The 22,238-nt window shown below is 39.0% G+C and overlaps 1 protein-coding gene across 4 annotated transcripts in view; it reads left to right on the top strand.

The window, feature by feature from the left end:
• The window catches only part of smap1 (small ArfGAP 1), a 133,527-nt gene that overhangs the window by 23,673 nt on the left and 87,616 nt on the right, over positions 1–22,238 (top strand). For 3 of the 4 annotated variants that reach the window (XM_072250417.1, XM_072250412.1, XM_072250406.1), the window contains exons 2-6: positions 1,513–1,646; positions 1,793–1,878; positions 14,318–14,393; positions 17,187–17,258; positions 19,578–19,658. In XM_072250417.1, coding sequence (XP_072106518.1) covers positions 1,513–1,646; positions 1,793–1,878; positions 14,318–14,393; positions 17,187–17,258; positions 19,578–19,658 — 449 coding nt within the window. The remainder of the gene's footprint in view (positions 1–1,512; positions 1,647–1,792; positions 1,879–14,317; positions 14,394–17,186; positions 17,259–19,577; positions 19,659–22,238) is intronic. The other variant, XM_072250414.1, reaches the window with a different exon arrangement.

Genomic DNA, 22,238 nt, shown 5'->3' with positions numbered 1-22,238 from the left:
GCTGGAGTTTAGGCCCCCTTTTGTCGATGAAGGGCTTCCTATAAGGGTTTAGGGGAAGAAACTGAAAGTGTAACAAAATTGTATCCAACTTTCCAGATTCTGGGTTGTTTTGTAATTGAGCTATGTGCAGAACACGTGGACCTTCTAGTTTATACCTTTTTCTGGGGTAATATGATTTACATTTTCAAATCTGTAGTTCCATGATTTCATCCTTTGATATTTTTTTTTGAACGAAAGTGTTATTTACTTTCTGACGCAGTCTGTCACTTTTCTGAACTAAAAATTTCCTCGTGTTAGAAAGTACCCACTGTGATTTACTCTTGGCCAGACAAATTTGTTTCTTGGGTGTAGTTGTGTTGGTTACTCCTTTTAAACATACTCAACTCAAACTGCTTTTTTAATGATTTTGGGGTTTTTTCTCTCTGTGGGCACTGAGGGGTTGGTCTTATTTTTTTAAAAATTGGATCCTTTTGGGTTCCTTGCTTTGTGATTGCCTGTAAGCAAACTTTGGAGGGGTTGTATAATTTATCTCAAGATTGTACAATTTAAACTTTCATTGATAATGCACTTTGAAACTTCGCATGTACTATAGCAGAATAGCCCAGTTTCGTTTGCAGTTCTGATCACCATACTATAGGAAGAATTTGATTGCAATGGAGAGAGCATAGAGGAGATTAACCAGGTTGTTGCTTGGATTGGAGTTTTGGGGAGATGTTGGATAAGTTGGTCTTGTTTCCCCTGGAGTAAAGGAGACTGAAAGGTGCCTGATAGAAGCATAAAGGTTGAGAGGCGTAGATGGGTCGAAACCAGATTATTTTCCCCCCCATGTGAGGGCTATCAAGAACAGAGCGCAATAGTTCAATGTAAGAGATTGGAATTTTAAACGGGATCTGAGGGGCAAGTGTTGTAGAGAGTAATTGATATCTGGAACATGCTGTCAGTGAAGATGGTGGAATCAGATGCAATTAAGAGGCATGTAGAAAGGCTCTTAAACAGGGAAGCATAGAAGGATACAGCAATATATGGGCAAATAGAATTAGTGTAGTTGACATGGGGGAAATGAAGGGCCCATTTCTGTGTTTTCGGGCTCCAACTTTATATCCCCAGTTAATACAATCCTAAGTCCAGAACAGTTTGTTTGAGTTGAATGTTTTATTTCATGGAATTGGCTGTCAAGAATTTTACAGTGATTTCAGTCTGAAGCTAGTAATCCCTGGGCCACTGGCTGATGTGTCCTAATTTCATTTTAAAGGGCTTTCTTGTCATCATCAAACTGGCTATGTTCATTATTAAGTCTTGTTAGCTTTGCATCATGCTTCTCTTCCCTTTTTCCAATTTGATTTCATAATTAAGATTCCTGTCTTTGAGGTTTGAAGCATCTTTGTCTTATTTTACCATAGAAATATTTGAAGTAAATTTAAGAAAAGTAGCAATAGAAATTCCACTTGTGTGGGGGGAGGGTGGAATCAAACGAAGATTTAATTTGACATTTTTGTTATACTTTTCCTGCAGGTCCAAGATGGGCTTCTTGGAATCTTGGTGTTTTCATTTGTATCCGGTGTGCAGGGATCCACCGTAATCTTGGCGTTCATATATCACGAGTAAAGTCTGTTAACTTGGATCAATGGACACCAGAACAAATACAGGTAGAAAACTGTTGTTATGCTTTATTTTTACTAATGACATTTTACCTAAAATGAAATGGGTGTATTTAATATTGTCATACATTCTGCTCACTTTGGCTGGAGCAGTTCCTTAAAAGAGTTGCTGACTGTTTGCTTGTACTTCACAGTGTATGCAAGATATGGGAAACACCAAGGCTCAACTTCTATATGAGGCAAACCTTCCTGAACACTTCCGGCGCCCTCAGACGGACCAGTATCCTTGTCTTTGTGTAATGTGAACTGATACCCAATATACAAAGAATGATTTGAGTGTGTTGGTCAATATGTGAAAGACTCACTTTCTTATGGTGCTGATTTTCCACAAGCTGTTATATTTGTGTTTTGAATATTATGCATCTATCAGAATCAGTTTTATTATTACCAGCATATGTTGTGAAATTTGTTAACTTAGCAGCAGCAGTTCAATGCAATACATAATATAGAAGAAGAAAAAGAATAATAATAATAATCATCATCATAAGTCAAAGGAACTGCACAAATGTGTTTAAAAAATAACCATTTTGCTGTTATATTTTGTATTGAGCCCTTTAATCCCCTACCTAGATTTATATGTTTCATGCACTGAATTATTAGGATGGCCCAAGAGTCTGTTCCTCTGCTGTATTATTCTGTAGGTTCTCTATTGTTCTGTAGCTTTGTCACTAGTTTAAATGTAATTGACTTGGCAGTTGCACTTATTAAGTTATTTAATCTCCCACCATGAGCCCACTGACCCAGTCTGACACTGAGATTTATTTTTGTCCATTTTCAAAATTAAAGATTTGTTTTTCTTTGCCTGGAATAAATTTGAGTCCTTCTGCTACTGAAAGAAAAACTGTGATAAAATGGCTTGAAATATCTGATAATAAGTGTATCATTTGTGAAACTTCTATTGTCTCCATTTCTAAAAGATCTTGAGTAGATTTATTGAAGTACTTTTTATTCTTAAAGATGAAGGATGTAAGAGCCAAGTGAAAACAAATGACATTACACAGCATTGATTCATACTCAAAGGGTTTTATCATAGAGTCATAGAACTACACAGCACAGAAATTGACCCTTTGGTTTAACTGATCTATTCTGACCAAGGTGCCTCTCTGAGCTCGTCCCACCTGCCTGCATTTGGCTGATAACCCTTTTAGACCTTCACACAAGAATAGAGGACATCTTTGGGTGTATATACTATCTCCCCTCTCTTTTAGTCCAGAAGTTGTCTCAACACAATGTCAACTATCCATTCCCTCCAGATGCTACCTGACTCTTTTAAGTTCCTCCAATTTGTATTGCTTGTGATTCCAGCATCTGCAGCCTCTTGCATCTCTCTTTATTTTCTTTTTCATCCGTAAAGCTGCCTAAATGTCTTTTTAAATGTTGTAATTTTACCTGTCTCTACCACTTTCTCTGATAACTTGTTGCCTATATCCCCCAACCTCTGTATGGGGTGGAACTTGCTCTTCAGATCCCCTTAAATCTTTTGCTTTTCATCTTAAAACCTGTACCACCTTGTTTAAGATTACCCTGCCTTGGGAAATCAATTGGCTGTGACCATCCACCTTGTCTAAACCACTTATGATCTTGTAAATCTTTCTGAGGTCATTCCTTGGCTCCCATTGTTCCAAGGAAGACAGTCCCAGCCTATTGAGTTTTTCTACACAACTCAAGCCATCCAGTCTCAACAACTGCTTTGTGAATCTTTTTCACCCTTTCTATCTTAATTGGATCCTTCCTGTAGATGGCAACCAGAAATGCACATAATCAAGTACAATTTTACCAACATCTTGTATGGTTGGAATGTGCGTCGTAACTCTTGTACTTGGTACCCTGTCCAATTCAGGCAAACATACCTTCCACCTTCTTTACCTTGTCTGTATGTGTAGCCACTTTCAGAGATGTGTGTACTTGCAACCCTTGGGTGTCTCAATTCAGCAATACTTCCCAAGGCCTTCCATTCACTGTGGCTGTCCTGCTTTGGTGTTACTTCCAAAACTACATTACTTTGTATTTATCAAAAATAAGTTCTGTGTGCCATTCCCTTGTCCACTTACCCAGTTGATCTAGATTGTGTTATTGTTACCTTTAGTGCCCAATGTGACACCAGTATTAGTGTTATCCACAAACTTAACTATGCCATCTACATTTCTCATCTAAATCATCGATCTGTGACAAAACTGGAGCCCGGAACCAATCTGTGTGGCATGCCATTTCAGGCCTCCAATCTGAAAGCTGACTCTGCTACCTCTGATTTCTTCCTCCAGCTAATTCTGTATCCAGTTCCTAGATCTGATATGACCTAATCTTCTGGATCAGCCTACCATGTGGGAACACACATAAAAGTTGCTGGTGAATGCTGCAGGCCAGGCAGCATCTCTAGGAAGAGGTACAGTTGACGTTTTGGGCCGAGACCCTTCGTCAGGACTAACTTAAAGAAGAGCTAGTGAGAGATTTGAAAGGAGGAGGGGGAGATCTGAAATGATAGGAAAAGACAGGAAGGGGAAGGATGGAGCCAAGAGCTGGACAGTTGATTGGCAAAAGGGATATGAGAGGATCATGGGACAGGAGGCCTTCCATGTGGGACCTATGTCAAAGGTTTGCTTTGGTCCATGTAGAAGTAATCTGTTCTGCCTCATAAATCCTCTTGGTTACCTCAAGTAAGTTGGAAAGACACTTTTGTATACACAAAGCCATTTTGACTATTCCCAATCATTCCTTACCCTTTCAAGTGTAGGTAGAACCTGCCTCTCAGAATCTCTTCTGGTACATTTTCCAACACTGATACTCACTGTTTGCAGTCCTCCTTAAGTAAAGGGACATTTCCCCCCCCCCCCCCCCCCACCCTGGGAAGTTTTCATGTTTTATCGTCATACAACATTGAACTACAGTGGATTAAATTTGGCTTTTTTTGCCACTGATCAACAGAAAAGACTTCCATATCAAAATGAGAACAGATCTCTACAAAGGGATTTTAAATTAATTACAAGTATGAAACACAAAATAATTGCATAATTACTCACCCCCTTCAAGTCAGTATTTAGTAGATGCACCTTTGGCAGCAATATTAGTCTTGAATCTGTGTGGATAGGTCTCTATCTGATTTGCACATCTGGACACAGCAATTTTTCCCCATTCTTCTTTACAAAACCACTCAAACTCTGTCAGATTGCATGGGGGTCGTGAGCAACAGCCCTTTAAGTCAAGTCACAAATTCTCAATTGGATTAAGGTCTGGGCTCTGCCTTGGCTACTCCAGGGCATTAACTTTGTTTTTAAGTCATAAAACTTTGGCTTTATGTTTGGGGTCACTGTCTTGCTGAAAAACAAATCTTCTCCCAAGTTGCAGTCTGCAAAGGAATTGCATCAGGTTTTCCTCTAGGATATCCCTGTATTTTTCTGCATTCATTTTACCCTCTACCTTCACAAGCCTTTGAGGACCTGCTGCAGTAAAGTATCGCCACAGCATGATGTAGCCACCACAAAGCTTCACGGTAGGGATAGTGTGTTTTTAATGTGCAGTGTTCAACTTGTATCAAACACAGCACTTAGTCTGGTGGCCAAAATAACTCAGTTTTGGTTCCATCAGGCCATAGAACCTTCCGGCTGACTTCAGAAGCTTCCACATGCTTTCTGACAAACTAGCTGAGATTTCTTGTGAGTTTTTTTTTTCCCCCATCAGTGACTTTCAATTTGCCACTCTCCCATAAAGCTGTGATTGGTGAAGCAGCTGGGCAACAGGAGTTGTTTGCACAGTCTCTTCCATCTCAGCCACTGAAGCTTATAACTCCTCCAGAGTTGTCATGGGTCTCTTGGTGGCCTCCCTCACTAGTCCCCTTCTTGTGTGGTCACTTAGTTTTTGAGGACATCCTGCTCTCGTCATATTTACAGGTGTGCCATATTCTTTCCATTTGATGATTGACTTAACTATACTCCAAGGGATATTCCGTGACTTAAAAATTTTCTTGTATCCATCTCCTGACTTGTGCTTTTCAATGACTTTTGCACAGAGTTGCCTGGAGTGTTTTGTCTTCAAGGTGTAGTTTTTGCCAGGATACTGGCTTACCAGCAGTTGGACCTTCCAGATACATGTATTTTTTTTTACTACAATCAATTGAAACACCTTGAATGCAGATAGGTGATCTCTATTTAACTAATTATGTGACTTTTAAAACCAATTGTCTGTACTAGTGATGATTTGTTGTGTCATATTAAAGGGGGTGAATACTTAGCAATCAATTATTTTGTGTTTTCTATGTGCCAGGGCCATAGCAATCTCTTTCCTTGCTGTCTGCAATATTCTAGTATATATTTGGTCAGGCCCAGAGATTTATCCAACTTGATGCTGCTCCATTTTGCAACTAACCACCATGGCTGACAAGTGAAGTCAGAGCCAAAGTACAAGCAAAAAGGAGGGCATACAAGGAAGCCAAAGCTAGTAGGAAGATGGAGGATTGGGAATCTTTTTTTAAAAACTTGCAGAAGGAAACTAGGAAGGTTATTAGGAAGGAAAAGATGAATTATGAAAGGAAACTTGTGACTAATATTGAAGAAGATGCTAAAAGCTTAAGTATATAAAGCGTAAAAGAGTTGAGAGTAGACAGAGGATCAATAGAAAATGATGCTGGAAATATTGTAATGAGAGATGTAGAGATGGTAGAGGAACTGAATCCGTATTTTTTTCAGTCTTCTCAGTGGAAGATATGTGCAGTACACCAGACATGCAGGAGTGTTAGGAAAGTGAAGTATGTGCAGTAAAAATTATGACTGAGAAGGTGCTCAGGAAGCTTAATGGTCTGAGGGTGGAGAAGTCTCCTGGTCCTGATGGAATGCACCCTCAGGTTCTAAAGAAAGTAGCTGGAGAGATTGCGGAGGCACTAACGATGATCTTTCAAGAATCGATACATTCTGGCATTGTACCAGATGACTGGAAAATTGCAAATGTTATTCTACTATTTAAGAAGGGTGGGAGGCAGTAGAAAGGAAACTATAGACCTGTTAGCCTGACATTAGTGGTTGGGAAGTTATTGTAATCGATTGTTAGGGATGAGATTATGGAGTACCTGGAGGCACATGACAAGATCGGCCAAAGCCAGCATGGTTTTCTGGAAGGAAAATTCTACCTGACTAACCTACTGCAATTTTTTGAGGAAATTACAAGCTGGGTAGACAAAGGAGATGCAGTGGATGTGGTGTACTTGGATTTTCAGAAGGCCTTTGACAAGGTGCCACACAGGAGGCTGCTTACAGGGGAGTTACTAGCATGGGTGGAGCATTGGCTGACTGGCAGAAAGCAGAGAGTGGGAATAAAGGGTTCCTATTCTGGCTGGCTGCCGGTTACCAGTGGAGTTCCCCAGGGGTCAGTGTTAGGACCACTATTTTTTACGATGTATGTCAATGATTTGGACTATGGGATTAATGGATTTGTGGCTAAAATTGCCGATGGTACAAAAATAGATGGAGGAGCAGGTAGTGTTGAGGAAATGGAGAGCCTGCAGAGAGACTAAGGTAGTTTAGGGGAATGGGCAAGGAAGTGGCAGATGAAATACAGTGTTGGAAAGTGTATGGTCATACATTTTGGTGGAAGAAATAAATGGGTAGACTATTATTTAGATGGGGAGAGAATTCAAAATGCAGAGATGCGAAGGGACCTTGGAGTCCTTGTGTAGGACACCCTAAAGGTTAACCTTCAGGTTGAGTCAGTAGTGAAGAAGGCAAATGCAATGTTGGCCTTCATTCCTAGAGGTATAGAATATAAGAGCAATGTTGAGGCTCTATATGGCACTTGTGAGACCATACTTAGAAGTATTGTGTGCAGTTTTGGGCTCCTTATTTTAGAAAGTGTATACTGACATTGGAGAGGGTTCAGAGAAGATTCAAGAGAATGATTCCAGGAATGAAAGGGTTATCGTATGAGGAACGTCTGGCAGCTCTTTGGGTGTATTCCCTGGAGTTCAGGAGAATGATGTGGTGATCTCATAGAAACATTCTGATTAGATATGGAAAAGTTATTTCCTATGGTATGGGAATTTAGGACGAGGGCACGAAGGACGTCCATTTAGAACAGATGCAGAGAAATTACTTTAGTCAGAGGGTGGTAAATCTGTGGGCTTTGTTGCCATGAGTGGCTGTGGAGGCCAAGTGATTGGGTGCATTAAAGGCAGAGATGGTTAGGGTTACCGTATGAGGAACGCCTGCCAGCTCTTGGGCTGCATTTCCTGGAGTTCAGGAGAATGAGGGGGGGGATCTCATTGAAACATTCTAAATGTTAAGGGCCTGAATAGATTAGATATGGCAAAGTTATTTCCCATCGTAGGGGAGTCTAGGACAAGAGGGCATGACTTCGGGATTGAAGGATGTCCATTTAGAACAGAGATGTGGAGAAATTACTTTAGTCAGAGGGCAGTAAATCTGTGGAATTTGTTGCCACAAGTGGCTGTGAAGGCCAAGTCATTGGGTGCATTTAAGGCAGAGACAGATAGGTTCTTGATTAGCCAGGGCATGAAAGGGAGAAGGCGGTGGAGTGGGGATGACTGGAAGAATTGAATTGGATCAGCCCATGATTGAATGGCAGAGCAGACTTGATGGGCCGAATGATCTACTTCTGCTCCTATATCTTATGGTCTTAACTGCTTTTATAATGTCAATATGTTCCACAATGTCACTTTTTTTCCATGATGTACATGATAAACGTGGAAACTATAGAAAGGGTGCAGAGGAGATTTACAAGGAAGTTGTCTGGATTGGGGAACATGCCTTATGAGAATAGATTGAGTGAACTTGGCCTTTTCTCCTTGGAGCAACGGAGGATGAGAGGTGACCTGATAGAGATGTACAAGATAATGAGAGGCATTGATCATGTGGATAGTCATAGGCTTTTTCCCAGGGCAGAAATGGCTAGCACGAGAGGGCATAGTTTTAAGGTGCTTGGAAGTAGGTACAGAGGAGATGTAGAGTAAGTTTTTTTTGACGCAGAGAGTGCTGAGTGCATGGAATGGGGTGGAAACCATATGGTCTTTTAAGAGACTCCTGGATAGCTAAATGAAGCTTAGAATAATAGAGGGCAATGGGTAAGCCGAGGTAGTTCTAGGGTAAGCACATGTTTGGCATAGCTTTGTGGGCCGAAGGGCCTGTATTGTGCTACAGGTTTTTTGTGTTTCTATAAAATCAAAGTACTCATGTAAAACCTTGCCCATCTTTGATGACACCACCTGTGGACAACTGCACTGATCTTTATTGGCACCTATTCTGTCCTTGGTTACCCTTTCGCTCTTTATGTACTTAATCTTTTGGGATTCTCCTTTATTGTCAAAAATATGTACTCATATATCCCTTGAGTGCAAAAGATCTCTTTGATCCCAGCTGCTTATACCTGATTTGTGCTTTCTTTTTCCTGACTAGAGCCTAAATATTCCTCTTCATCAGAGTTTCCTAATTCTACCAGTCTTGGTCTTTACTCTAATAGGAACATGCAGTTCCAGAACGTCTCACTTCTAAAAGCCTCCCACTAGCTGATGCTTCTTAACCTACAAGCAGCCTTTATCAATTACCCTCTGCAAGTTCCTGTCCAATGCCATCAAAAGTAATCTTGCTATAATTTAGGACTTTTAACTTGTGGTAATGCAACATGAAAATGAACCCTTTGGCCCACTTCTTCGTCTAAGCTAGTCCCATTTGGGCCATATCCCTTTAAACCTTTTCTATCTAGTTCTGTCTTTTTCTATAACTTTTATTTAATTTCTTCCCATCATGAGTTCTTCCCTCTTGCCTGTCCCAGTCTGACACTGAGATTTTTTTTTCTGACGGTTTTAATATTTTAAATTGCAGTGACTAGTTTTCTGATGGAAACTAGTTTTTTGCTATCTTTTGGCATGATTTTGCAGGTTCTCATAAGATCTGCTATAGGGTTCAGATGTTACTCAAATGTATACTACATTACATTTAAACATTTTAATCACTTCATTTACATCAACCCTTTCTTCCTCAGGAGTCGTGCTTGCCCCACTGTGGTCTGTGTTCTTTAATATAATCCAGTGTTTTCTTGATAAAATAATAATCACCTAACTGCTTTATTAATGTTCAGTGATTTAATTGCTGGAAGATTTGGGGAATCCTCTGTCCAAGCAATTGAGTATCTACTTACACTAGATATTCCATCTTAATCCAGTTGTATTCATACAACATTCTTGTTAATGTCTACTTCATATCTACCCCCCCATCCTCGCCTGCACAATCATATCTGTAAGTCCTTTGGGATCTGGCAGTAATCTAGAGTGCCTGGACGCAATCCATGTTGTTACTCTGATAATGTACTAGTTCCAAACCAACAACACTAGAGGTCAGTATTGAACCTGGTGGTGTTGGAACTATGAATCAGTGGCATGTGTTGTGAAATTTGTTGCTTTGCAGCAGTAATACATTGTAATTTATGGGTTTTTATTATGTATTACAATAAGTATATAAAGAGAAAATTATATAAGTAATGTGAAAAAGTGAGGTAGTGTTAATGGGTTCACTGTCCATTCAGAATTCTGATAGTGGAGGGGAAGAAAACTGTTCTTGAAATGCTGAGTGTGTGTCTTCAGGCTCCTGTACCACCACCTTGATGGCAGCAATGAGAAGAGGGCATGTGTGGGCATGTCCTGGAATGATAGGGGTCCTTAATGATAGATGCCACCTTTTTGAGGCATTGCCTTTTGAAACTGCCCTGGATGCTAGGGAGGCTAGTGCCCATGATGGGGCTGGGTAAATTTACAACTCTGCAACTTTTTCTGATCCTGTGCAGTGGCCTCTCTACCAGACGGTGATGCAACCAGTTAGAATGCTCTTCAAGGTATATCTATAGAAGTTTGTGAGAGTTATTGGTGACATGCCAAGTTTCAGGTCAATGATTGTGCTGAATGCTGAGCTGTAATCAATAAACAGCAGCCTGATGTAGGAATCACAATTGTCCATGTGATCCAAGACCTAGTGGCTGTGCCATCTAGCATGGATTTGTTTGATTAAATGAAGGTATTAAAGTTGGCAAGGAATACAGTCAATGTTTGTGTAGGTTTTCAAAATTACTTGGAAGATTTCAAAATATTGAATTCCAAAATGAGGCCCATGGAATAATTATTTTTTGATTGGCAACATGGATAATAGAATCAGTTTAAACATGGTAGGTGCTGCTCCATTTCCTATTGACATTGAGAAAGGATATGAGTAAGAAATAGGGACCAACAGAGCCATACTCGGCTGTGAGCTGAATATCAGCTTTATTTCCAGTAATTTTTTTAGAGGATTTGTGGAATCGGACAAAAAATTGCACCCCATTTTTCATTTGATTTTACAGTTGGAACAGGAAATTGCTGAAGTTTTCAGTTACATTATCTTATAGCATGTTGGCTACCAATTTAACCATGTAGGTCAGTTTCTATTTTACATGTGAATAGTCATGTTCAAATCTTAGAATATTGAAACATCTCCATTTTTGAACGTCACCTTCAGCTCTTGAAACACAACTTTCCCTTGCTTACATCTCCTCTATTGTCTGAACTCCATCAGACTCTACTTTGATTTCAGCTAACACCTATGTGCTATTACACAGGGCACAGCCTCAGAATAGAGGGTGTCCTCCTAGAACGTAGATAAAGTGGAATTTCTTTAGCCAGACAATGGTGAATCCAAGTCTTTATTTATATTTAAGGCAGAGGTTGATAGATTCTTGATTGGTGAGGGCATGAAGGGATATGGGGAGAAGGCAGAGGTTGGGGCTGAGAGGAGAATTAGCTCAACCTCGATGAAATGGTGAGGGGAACCAATAGGCCGAATGGCCTAATTCCGTTCCTATGTCTTGTGGTCTGTATGATTCCACCACTAATTGCGACTTCACATTCCTGCTCCTTTCAGTTTTCCACAGGGATCACTATGACTCTCTGATTTACTCATTCCTCCCTACCCACTTCTTCCTGTCTTCTAGCACTTTTCTCACAATCATAGAAAGAACAAGACTGTTCTTGCACCACTTCCCTCACCACCAAGGACCTAAGCAGCTCTTTCAGATAAGGCAGAGATGCACGTGTACCTCCTCCAACTTTGTAGATTTAATTTGATACTTGTAATGTGGCCTCCTTTACATTAGTGGGATCAATCATTGTCAAGGTGGTTACTAAGCTAAAGACTTGTTCTGTTCACAATTACTATCTTGAACTCCCAGTTGTATGCCTTTTCACCTGCCCTTTCCTTTGCCACACTGACCTGTCTGTCCTCTGCCCTCTGTGCTGCCAGGGTGAGGCCATCCACAAACTAGAAGATGCTATCTCATGTCCTGCCTTGGATGTTGACTGTTTATTCATTACCATTGATGCTGCCTGAGTTCCTGCAGCATTTTGTGTTGCTATGAATGTTGACTCTTTGAATTTCGGGTTGCTTGCGCCTCTTGCGTTCATTTTTCTCTCCTCTTGTCCACATATATTCTATCAATCATGCTCCCCTCCCCCACCTAGTTCCATATGGCAGTCACCCATTTACTCAACCTATTGGGCCTTTTGGCCTCTCTGCACTGGTTCCATCTGGCCATCATTCCTCTTTTATCTGATGCCACTTGTCACCGCATCAGATTCCAGTATTTGGTCATTTGTTAGCACCACCTGTCAACTTCCATCCTCAGACACCCACACCCTCCTCCCTGTCTGGCTCCGTAGCCCCTCCATCTTTTTTCATCTATCACCTACCAGCTCCTGCCACAGACCTCCCCTTCACCTCTTTATACGAGCTCTCTGCCCACCTCACTCACTCGTGATGTGCGGTCTCAATCTGAAACATTGATTAACCCTTTGTCTCTATAGATGCTACCTTACCCACTGATTCTTCCAGCAGTTTGCTGTTTGTTCCCATTTCCAGTACCTGCGCTGTCTTGTCTCTTCAGTTTCCATTTGATTGTTCTGTTCCCTTCCTGTGTAACATTTTCTGTATTTTAAAATGTAACCAGTCACAGGTTGGTTTGCTTGCTTTGTATTTCTTTAATAGCTTTTTCAGACTTGACTGCTTCCCCCAGATCTAAAGTAATCATTTTGCATAGGGTTTGTAAATGTTAGAAAATAATAAAATGAATCCAATTGTAAACCGGTCACAGTAGTGATAACACTATGATTTCACTAACATTTTCTTTAATATGCCGGAATATGCTATTTATGTTAATAAGAATAACTGGAAAACCTGTATATTCAATAGGTCAGCTAGAGTTAATGTTAATACTTTGGATGTGTGCCCTACGTAAAAACGTTTCTGGTGTAACTATTGACAAGGTGATGCTTTCAAAGTAAGGGATAATGTCTGAATTGAGCTCATTGCAACTTATTAAGTTGTGCAGATTCATTTGTCTTAATTACTTGGCATTTACAACAGTTAGATAGTATACATTTTCTAAGTACAGTGCATTCTGGCTCATTGGGGTACCTGTTAATTTGGATCAACTCTTAAAGAGCAAAAACTGATAGCAAATAGCCAGAATTCCTTTATTTTATTTGGGACACTGTGCCTCTTAATTGGGACAGGAGACTTGTCAAACAATTTCTAAGTAGCGTCAGTTGCGTGGAATTGTATGTGACCAATAAATAGTACCCTGTGCTTCGAATGAACAATTTTAAAATTGCATTAGTTGTGTGTTTGTTTTTTTTTTAAAAAAAGGAGTGATTTTTGTCACTGATACTTGGCAACAAATAAGTAAGACAATCCAGAACTGTTGTGCTCACTGTGGTTTCAAGCATGCAAGCTTGGAGATGTCAGAAGTGGCCAGAGTGAAAATGAAACGATTTTACTACTTCAAGTGAGAAACTGCAAATAATTGTAAGGTATCAACAATCATCTTGAATGTTATAATGAAAATGATTTGGAGGTTGCAATCATCAAAAGCATTGTATGGTGGCAGTTCACTACCTGCACTAGCTGTCTTTTCTGATTTTGTTCATGTATAGCCAGCATACATTGGATGGATTCCTCTTTGAAAAGTATTAGTAATTAATATAGTTTTGTAGTATTGATAGTCTTCTAATTTGTTCTGTATTTGTTTGAAGTACATAATTTGTTACTCTGTTAGATGGTAATTTGTCTTCATAGGTTCTTAACTATTTCCATGGAACTTTGGTTTATTGGGCCAAAATGTACTGGTCCTGATCTGTCCCAATTAAACAGAATCCACTATCTTAAAAATCCAAAGCAGATGTGTTTGCTCTCTGGCATTTCGAAAGTTGACCAATTTCCAATCATAAAATTGAACAACTAAATTACAGTGCATACACTTTGAGCATCGTGATCAGCATACTGGCTGAGAAAACTTAAGAGCCCATTTAATATAGCTGGAAACCCAAAGTTGGAAGTCTTGATCAGCAAATATTTTTAAGCTTGTGATCCTAAAGCTTGTGATCCTAAGATGTGAGATCTTAACTAGAAAATCTCTTTTGCTGAGTTTGTTTTTCACCTTCAAAAATATTGTACTGCATATTTTAAAAAAAAAACTGCTTTAGCAATAAGAATTTTCTTTAAATAGGAGTCAAAATACTGAATTATAGTAATGCATGCTTTTAATTTGATTCTAGAGACATGAAGTTTCTCTCTTAATTGCATTGTAGCAAAGGAGGTGATTTTCCTAATTTAATGAAAATTCCTTAATTGAATATTCATCAGAGCTGTAGAATTTTTCATCAGAGACAAATATGAGAAGAAGAAATACATAGATAAAAATATAAACAATGTTGTAACAGTAAGTATTAAGGCATGATTTATATTGATGCAAATTTATTTAAATCTTTTTTTCGCACCATCAACTCAACTCCAGGAGCTGTAGAAATTACAGGATCTGAATTGAATTTGATAAGTTGACTCTCTTGCTGAGTTATTTAATGATAATATGGCATTATTGCCTCAGTGCACTTAGTTTTTCTGGTCCACAAGAGGCAAGATGTGAATGTGTTGTTTAGCTATGTATTTTCAGTCTTCTGAGAAGTCAGGCACTTTCTATATGTAATATCTATTTTGTTAACATGATTGCTGTAGCCGTTAATGATCAGGTTGCAACTTCTAAACAAATTGTGGTGAAATTTAAATAGTCTCCTCTCCATGCTATTATACTCAAGAGGGAGAAAAATACTCCCCTCTAGATGTGCCATTTTTTAATGACCATTTTATTCAAGAACAAATAAATAGGTTGTTGATTTTTAAAAAATTCTCTCCCCCACCCCATAAAGCAACCCTCAACTTGTGTTGTATTTACTGGATCAAATTTCAATCAAAAACCTCATAAAACACAACACTGTACATAACCTATTTGGTTATCCTGCAACTTCCGAGTTAGTTTTATAAGACTAGGGTTTTCTTTGATCGGGGCCAGTTTTTCACACAATCTGATTGAGAAAGGATCTGTAATAGTAAAAACCTTTTAAGAGCTCAGGATGCCGCAAAACAATTCTGCAATTAATTACATAATTTCAAGTATAGTCAGGTATCATTAATGTCTGTCAGCAGTTTATTTTTTTTTTTTTTTAGGCTTAATTTTTGGTCAAGCTACCTGGGGAATATCCTCTGCTCTAGAAATAGTACCATGAGATCTTTCTTCTGAGAGCACTGCTAGTATATAATCTAGAAGTCTGGACTCATGACAGTCCAGCGCATCCTCTGTATATTACAAGAGTGGGACATCTTGCATTTAGCTAAGAATAGCTGCAATAGATAAATGTGTAACATTTTCCAAACAGTTAACTCTGTTTTTGTTTGACTTTCTCCAGTTGTAACATGCATCATGAGTTGAGAGTCCAGAGCAGACAAAAGCATTAGTGCAATAACCTGTTGAAAATCCTGTTCAAATGCATTTAGTGATTACCAAGTAAGATTTAACTGAAGGAATCTTATTTGTTGATGAAAGCTCTGTGAAGCAAAAATTATTTCTAATCAATTATGCCACTTTGAAAATATAACTTCAGATTGACTTCTGACTGTTCTCTTTTTAAGTTCCTCATTTTTTTTTTACCCTAAATTTAAATGAAGTTTCTGATATGACAATAACTCTCAATAAGTCTGTTTTGGATTTACCATCTTCAGTATAACTTGGTGTCATAGAGTGCTACAGCACAGGAACAGGCCCTACAGCCCATGTAGTCTCTGCTGAACTGTTATTCTGCCTAGTCCTATCAACCTGCACCTGAACCCTAGCCCTCCATACCCCACCCATCGATATAATTGTCCAAATTTAAATGTTGCAATTAAGGTCCAAAGTATTGACTCTAAGTGATTTTCAAAGACACCAAACTATCTGTAATCTCACTGGGACTTCAAACTAGTACTCTTCACCATGTGTGCATTTGAGGTCTGAATGGTTTCAGAATAATGAATAGTTTGATACTTTGATAACAGCCACCAAATTTAAAACCTTTTGTCCAATGGACAAGTAAGCAGGTTAATTAAAATTTTAATCTTTATTTCAAAAATAAATGTAACAGTTTGGTATTAAAGCCATATATTGGAATGGTGATATTGCAACTTACAAACATGTTTTAATGAAAATGGGAAATATTTGTAGACAATAGAAACAAATGTTGATCAAAGTGCTTTACTGTCTGTGAATTAACTTGGCGATGTGCTTGCAGTTCTAATGTAGTAGCAGTAGCAATTCTGGAGTTCCCTGTGTAAGCTTGTTGCTTCCGTCTTTCCTTCCTCTTGGTTGCCTTTTTAAAGTTGGCTTGCTTTGACAAAGCTTTGTCTCCTGCTTTCTTTATCATGATAGTATTGTATTAAAATTCCATGGAAAGTTTTGTCAGGATGGAAGGATAGAGCCAAAGATGATGTTTCAGTCCTTATAGTAACTAAATAACCTGCCCTGTAGTGACCATACTGTTTTAATTTATGAATTCTTCCAAATAAGAAATTATCTGTGTATTCAGGTTATTAACTAGTAATCTCAAAAACTAGGGTGCTCTTAAAATAACTTGGACACTTGATAGAACTTAATTTGGAGGACTGAAATGGCTTGCACAATAATGACTTAGTTTTATTCTGTTTTCCTTGTCAATTGCTCTGATAATAAGGAGGGTCAGAGGTTCATTATTTTGTAACCTTAAATATCCCCATCTGAATTTGTGTTATTAGATGCAATTTCCCCTTGAATGTGAGTAGTTGTGAAATGGCAGTTGAAGTCATTCATGTAAGGAAAATATCCCATTTGATATATGGTGTTCAAATCATAGAATACAAATCTAAAATTTTACTGCATTTGATTAAATGTGAGTGAAAAAGCTTTTGACATGTTATTGGCATTTTAAGCTGTAATCAAATGGATTTCTATACATGGCCAATATTACAATATTTTCTACCAAGTGGTGAGTTTTTTGTGTTCATGCATTATGTAGTTATACAGTATATTTCAAATAATGCCATACAACATGCCTTATACCTTGGCCATAGCTAATAGTTTCTGCTTTCATATCTGTGTATTCTATAATGATAATTAGTTTCTGCTCTTATTCTATATGCTTCAGCATGTTCTTTTCTCTGTTCTGTGTAGAGCAGCTCTGTTGCTGTGCCTTTGCCATCATCTCCTTCTTTATCAAATGCTGCTGAGAAGAGCAAGCTAGAGGTATTGCCTTAGGACTTTCAAAAAAAAAAGTGATGGACATTGAATGAGATGCATTTTTCTCTGCCCAGTTTTCCTTAGCTTTTAATAGTGTTTTATTAAAAAGCCATAATACATATAATCACTTTCCAATCTAATTCTCACATCTCTTGACTAAAAATCATTTAATTGGAATCCACATTGCATTGGGTTAGAAAATTTGCAGATTTGTAGAGTTTTGCAGCACAGGAATCAGCCCTTCAGCTCAACTCATTCACGCCAACCAAGATACCAGATGAAAGTAATCCTATTTGTCTACATATCCCTCCATGTCTTCCCTTTCTATGTACCTGTCCAAATATTTTTTAAATGTTGTTGCATGTACATCTATAACCACCTCTGGCAGCTTGTTCCATGTATAAAAGACTTGACTCTCATCTCTTTTAAATCTTTACCCTCTCACCTTAAATTTGTGCCCTATAGTTTTTAGACTACTCTGGGAAAAAGACTGACTATTCAACTTATCTATGTATTTCATAATTTAATACGTCACCCCTTATCCTTTTTAGTCCAGGGTAAACAGTCCCAGTCTATCCAATCTCTTTGAAATTAAATCTTTCCACTTCAGGCAACATCCTTGTGACTCTTCGTGAAACCCAGTCTGGCTTTCCATAGCATGGCACACCACTTTATAGAAAAGCAAATGACTGACTATAAATCTTGAGAATGTGTCTCCAGCTATAAGACTTTGTCCAGTCTATTAACACCTATGTCATCAATTCCTTCCAAAATGTAGAATTTTGATTCAATCACCCCTCATTCCTATGTACTCCTTTGAAAGTAGGCCAGTTTACTCAGCTGGTTCTCCTTATGACAAGTTCTCACTGTAAAAAGCATTCTAGTGAACTCCAAAGCAAGCTTTTATCATTTTTTGCATGTTGCATAACAGTATAATAAATTTTCCATTGAACCTGCTAAGTTTAAAAGGAGCGCAGGAAACAGAACCAGCTAGGTTTAAAGGGATTGTGGGAATTGAGGCCCAGTGGATTTAAAGGCAGCTGTGAAACTAAACGCCCAACCATCAGGATTGCTCAACAATCACTTAATGGGTGATCAAAGTTTTCACTATATTCTGGTTCCTGTTTTCTTAACAAAGTAGCTGACGTGATTTTCCTACATTAAAATCTGCCTGTTTGCTAAACTTGTAGTAATCCCTTGGACAGTGTTGGACAGTGGAGAAGGTTATCTTAGATTACAGTAGAATCTTGAATAACTAGAAGAGTGAGCCAAGGACTGCCAGATAGAATTTAGTTTAGACAAGTGCAAAGTGTTGCACTTCGGGAAGTTAAACTGTGTTGCGACTTTCACAGTAAATAGCATGACCCAAGTGAGTCAAGAGACCTAGTAGTACAAGTACGCTGAATGTAGCAATATTGGTAGACTGGATGGTGGTGAAAGCATTTGGCGTACTTTCTACAAGACATTATTTAGAGATACAGTGCAGAACAGGCCCTTTTGGCTCAATGAGCTGCATTACCCAGCGACCCACCGATTTAACACTAGCCTAAGTACAGGACAGTTTACAATGACCAATTAACCTACTAACCGGTACATCTTTGGAAAGTGTCAGCAAATTGGAGCACCGGGAGGAAATCCATGTGGTCATGGGGAGAAGGTAGAAACCCCTTGCAGACGGCACTGGAATTGAATTCCGAACTCCATCCCAAGCTGGAATAGCGCTGCGCTAATTGCTACAGTACAGTGGATTTTGAGGTGCACTTGGTATATTGTGTGCAGATCTGGTCACCTACCAAAAGGAACAATGTCATTAAGCCGGGTGGGATACAGAAAAAAATCGCAATGATGTTACTGGAACTGGAGGGGTTGAGGTACAAGGACAAACCAGATAAACTGGTGTATGTTCCCTGGAGAGTAAGAGACAAGGCATATAAAAATCAGTCTTTTTCCCAGGGTAAGTCAGTCTAAAACTGGTGGGGATAGATTTACCATTGGGGGTGAGAGATGATTTAAAAGGACCTTGAGGGGTAAATTTTACCAGCACAGAGTGAGATGGATATGTGGAATGAGCTGATGAATGGTTTGAAGAATGTGAACCAAATGAGAGTGAACGATTAGCTTACGTAGGAAACATGGTGAACATGGACAAGTTGGGCTGAGCCGCTTGTTTTTCCCTTGGTTTCATTTTTTAATTCTGTAAGAATTATTCAATCACAAATGAACAATGAGAACCCTTTTTATGCTTCAGTTTTATCTGAAAGGCAATAAACACTTTCTCAACTTGTAATTATTTTTTGCGATAAGTTATGTTTTTTATATTTGTAGAGAGAAAAATACAAAAGGAAAGATGAAAAGAAGGGGGGCAAAGATCAAGAGAAACCTGCTGCTTTTGACAAAGTAAAAATGGTAAGTTCAATAATTTTCTCCATTTTGAATTGTATTGATATTGTGTCAAATGCAGAAATTTAAACTGACAAAGATGTAGTGTAATTATTTAATGACATGCCACTTGGCTGTTAAGCTCAATTAGCTAAGGAAGCAGATTGGAAAAAAGCACATCATCTTTGACGGCACAAGTTATGATGACTGGCATTTGCTGTTTTTGCAATTCAAGTATAAAAAGAATTAAATGTTAACTGAATACTAATTCTGACTCTGAATAACTAAACATTTCCAAAAAGGGTAGGCCATAAGATCCATTTCCACTCTTGAATTTCTAATTATGATTAGTTTAATAGGAACAGCTTTGAGCTTCATTATGGAGAAGCAAATCAATCCAGTTCATAAAGTCATGCTAGATAGCCTACTTGCAAGTGGGAATATATTATTGTAGAAGCACACCTTTGTGGCCCAAGGTGGAAAATAACTATAATGGAGATCAGAACTGTATAATTTTCGATTCTGGAGCCATAATACTAATTTACATTTTTATAGCACCTTTCATTTAGTAAAGCATACAAAATGCTTCATGAAATTTTTTTTTCAAAGACTAAGACACGAGCAAGTCTCTGGATCAGATTTCCCTGCAGCAAGGAATTTAATATTTTCAATGAGCAATGTTACTGGTGTCATTGCTTGAACATATACACAACGTTTGGTTTCTACTTTTTTTTCTTGTTCTGGTATTTTACCCCACATATAAGACTGTTATTCTGTTCCTAAGTTTAAGCCTTAACCAGTTTTTCCATAAAATGGCACTTTACCTATCTAATTGCTTTGGGTCATCTGAATCCACCACTACATTTGTCATCGAATTCCAGATACCCATCAATTTTTTTCGTTAAAATAAACTTGTCCCTCTAATCCCTTCCTTCCCAGAATCTCCTTACTTCCGGGGCACCTTCAGGATGGATACTGTTAAATATTCCCATTTCAGCTTGCTACAGCTGAGAATCACAATGTGTCCAAGGTCTGTACAGTTAATAAAGGTGTTTTAATGTGATCGAACAACGCTGCTTCAAACCGATGGAAACAATGCTGAGTGTAACCGTACTTTTTGTCCGGACTCTTCAAAAGAAACATGGCTGCCGGTCCGGGATACAAGTGTATTTTTTTTAAAAAGTAAATAAATAAATGAGGGTTTCGACTCTCACTACCAACAATATTGCTGGCAAACATACAATCTCTAGTAAATAAAACTGATGATCTCAGAGCCAGGATGCTGTATCAGAAGGCGTTAGGAAAGCACGTCCTCTGCTTCACTAGTTAACCCCTTCCAGACCAGACACAGTGACTCAGATTGATATGTTCACTATAACTCCATCAAGATAGGACTGTCGAATCTTTCAAAAGCAAAGCTAGAGGTGTATGCCTAATGATCAGTTCCCCATGGTGCATAAATGTGTCAGTGATACCCCAGTTCTGCTCACCAGACCTGGAATATCTCGCAATGAAGTGTCGAACATTTTACCTGCCGCTAGAGACTTTGGTATTCAACTCGTGGTCTAAAAATTCATCAAGAACAGAAGAAATGCTTGAAAATCTCCAACCCAGGGCCCCGCATTGACCAGATTCTGTTAAGAGGAAGATCAAATCAGTCGGATGAAACTCAGCGGCAGGAAGAAACCCATAGTCCGCAGAGTATCAGCACCTTACGGGATGTTGAGGAAGTTTCAGGCACAAGCAGCAGTCCAAGACACAGCCAGACACATCGTAAAGTGGAGACCATGCAAGGACGTAAGCCGTTGATGAAATGGCCAAAGTCTCCCAGCAAGGAGTGGGAAACCATCAATGCAGATGTGAGCCTGATCTTAAGTGGCATCAAGGGATCAGCAGAAAAGAAGTTGAAGAGGATGGGTGACTTGAGCTACAGCTACAGAAAGGAGAAATTTGGAGTGAAGGAACAAGTCAGCAGGAAAGATACACCTCCTCCCCTCAAACCCCGTCGTCTCCAGGAAATCCAACGACTTGTTAAAGAAAGAAGAGGCCTAAGGAAGTTGTGGAAAAAAGCAACAGCAGAAGAAAGGGAGGGCATCAAGCTCCTTCAAGGGGACCTGAAACAGAGGCTCTCGAAGCTGCGCAGAGCAGAGAATTTAAGGAAACGACGCAAAAAGAAGGAAAAAGCAAGAACAGACTTCTAAAAAGATCCCTTTAAATATGTGAAAGGCATTTTCACAAAAGAGAAAAGCGGATACTCAAAAGTATCAAAAGAGGAGGTTGAAAGACATCTCAGAATCATCCACACTGGTAAGCAAAAAGATGAACCGATACTTGTACCAACTGACGTTCCACCAATCTCACCCCCACAACATCAGTTTAACATCAGTCCTCCCAAGCTGAGTGAGGTGAAAGAGGCAGTGAAGGAGGCAAGATCGACATCAGCGCCAGGCCCTAACGGTGTTCCGTATTGCGTCTACATGAACACCCCCGATGTTCTGAAATTCCTTTGGAAAAACATGAGGGTTGCATGGAAAAAGCAAGTTATCCCCAAAGCCTGGAGAAGGGTGGGGGGAGTTCTGATCCCAAAAGAAAAGAATTTGTCCACCA

Source organism: Mobula birostris, chromosome 2, assembly GCF_030028105.1.
Source record: "Mobula birostris isolate sMobBir1 chromosome 2, sMobBir1.hap1, whole genome shotgun sequence".
NCBI lineage: Eukaryota > Metazoa > Chordata > Chondrichthyes > Myliobatiformes > Myliobatidae > Mobula > Mobula birostris.
This window is presented reverse-complemented; position numbering and strand designations above follow the sequence as displayed.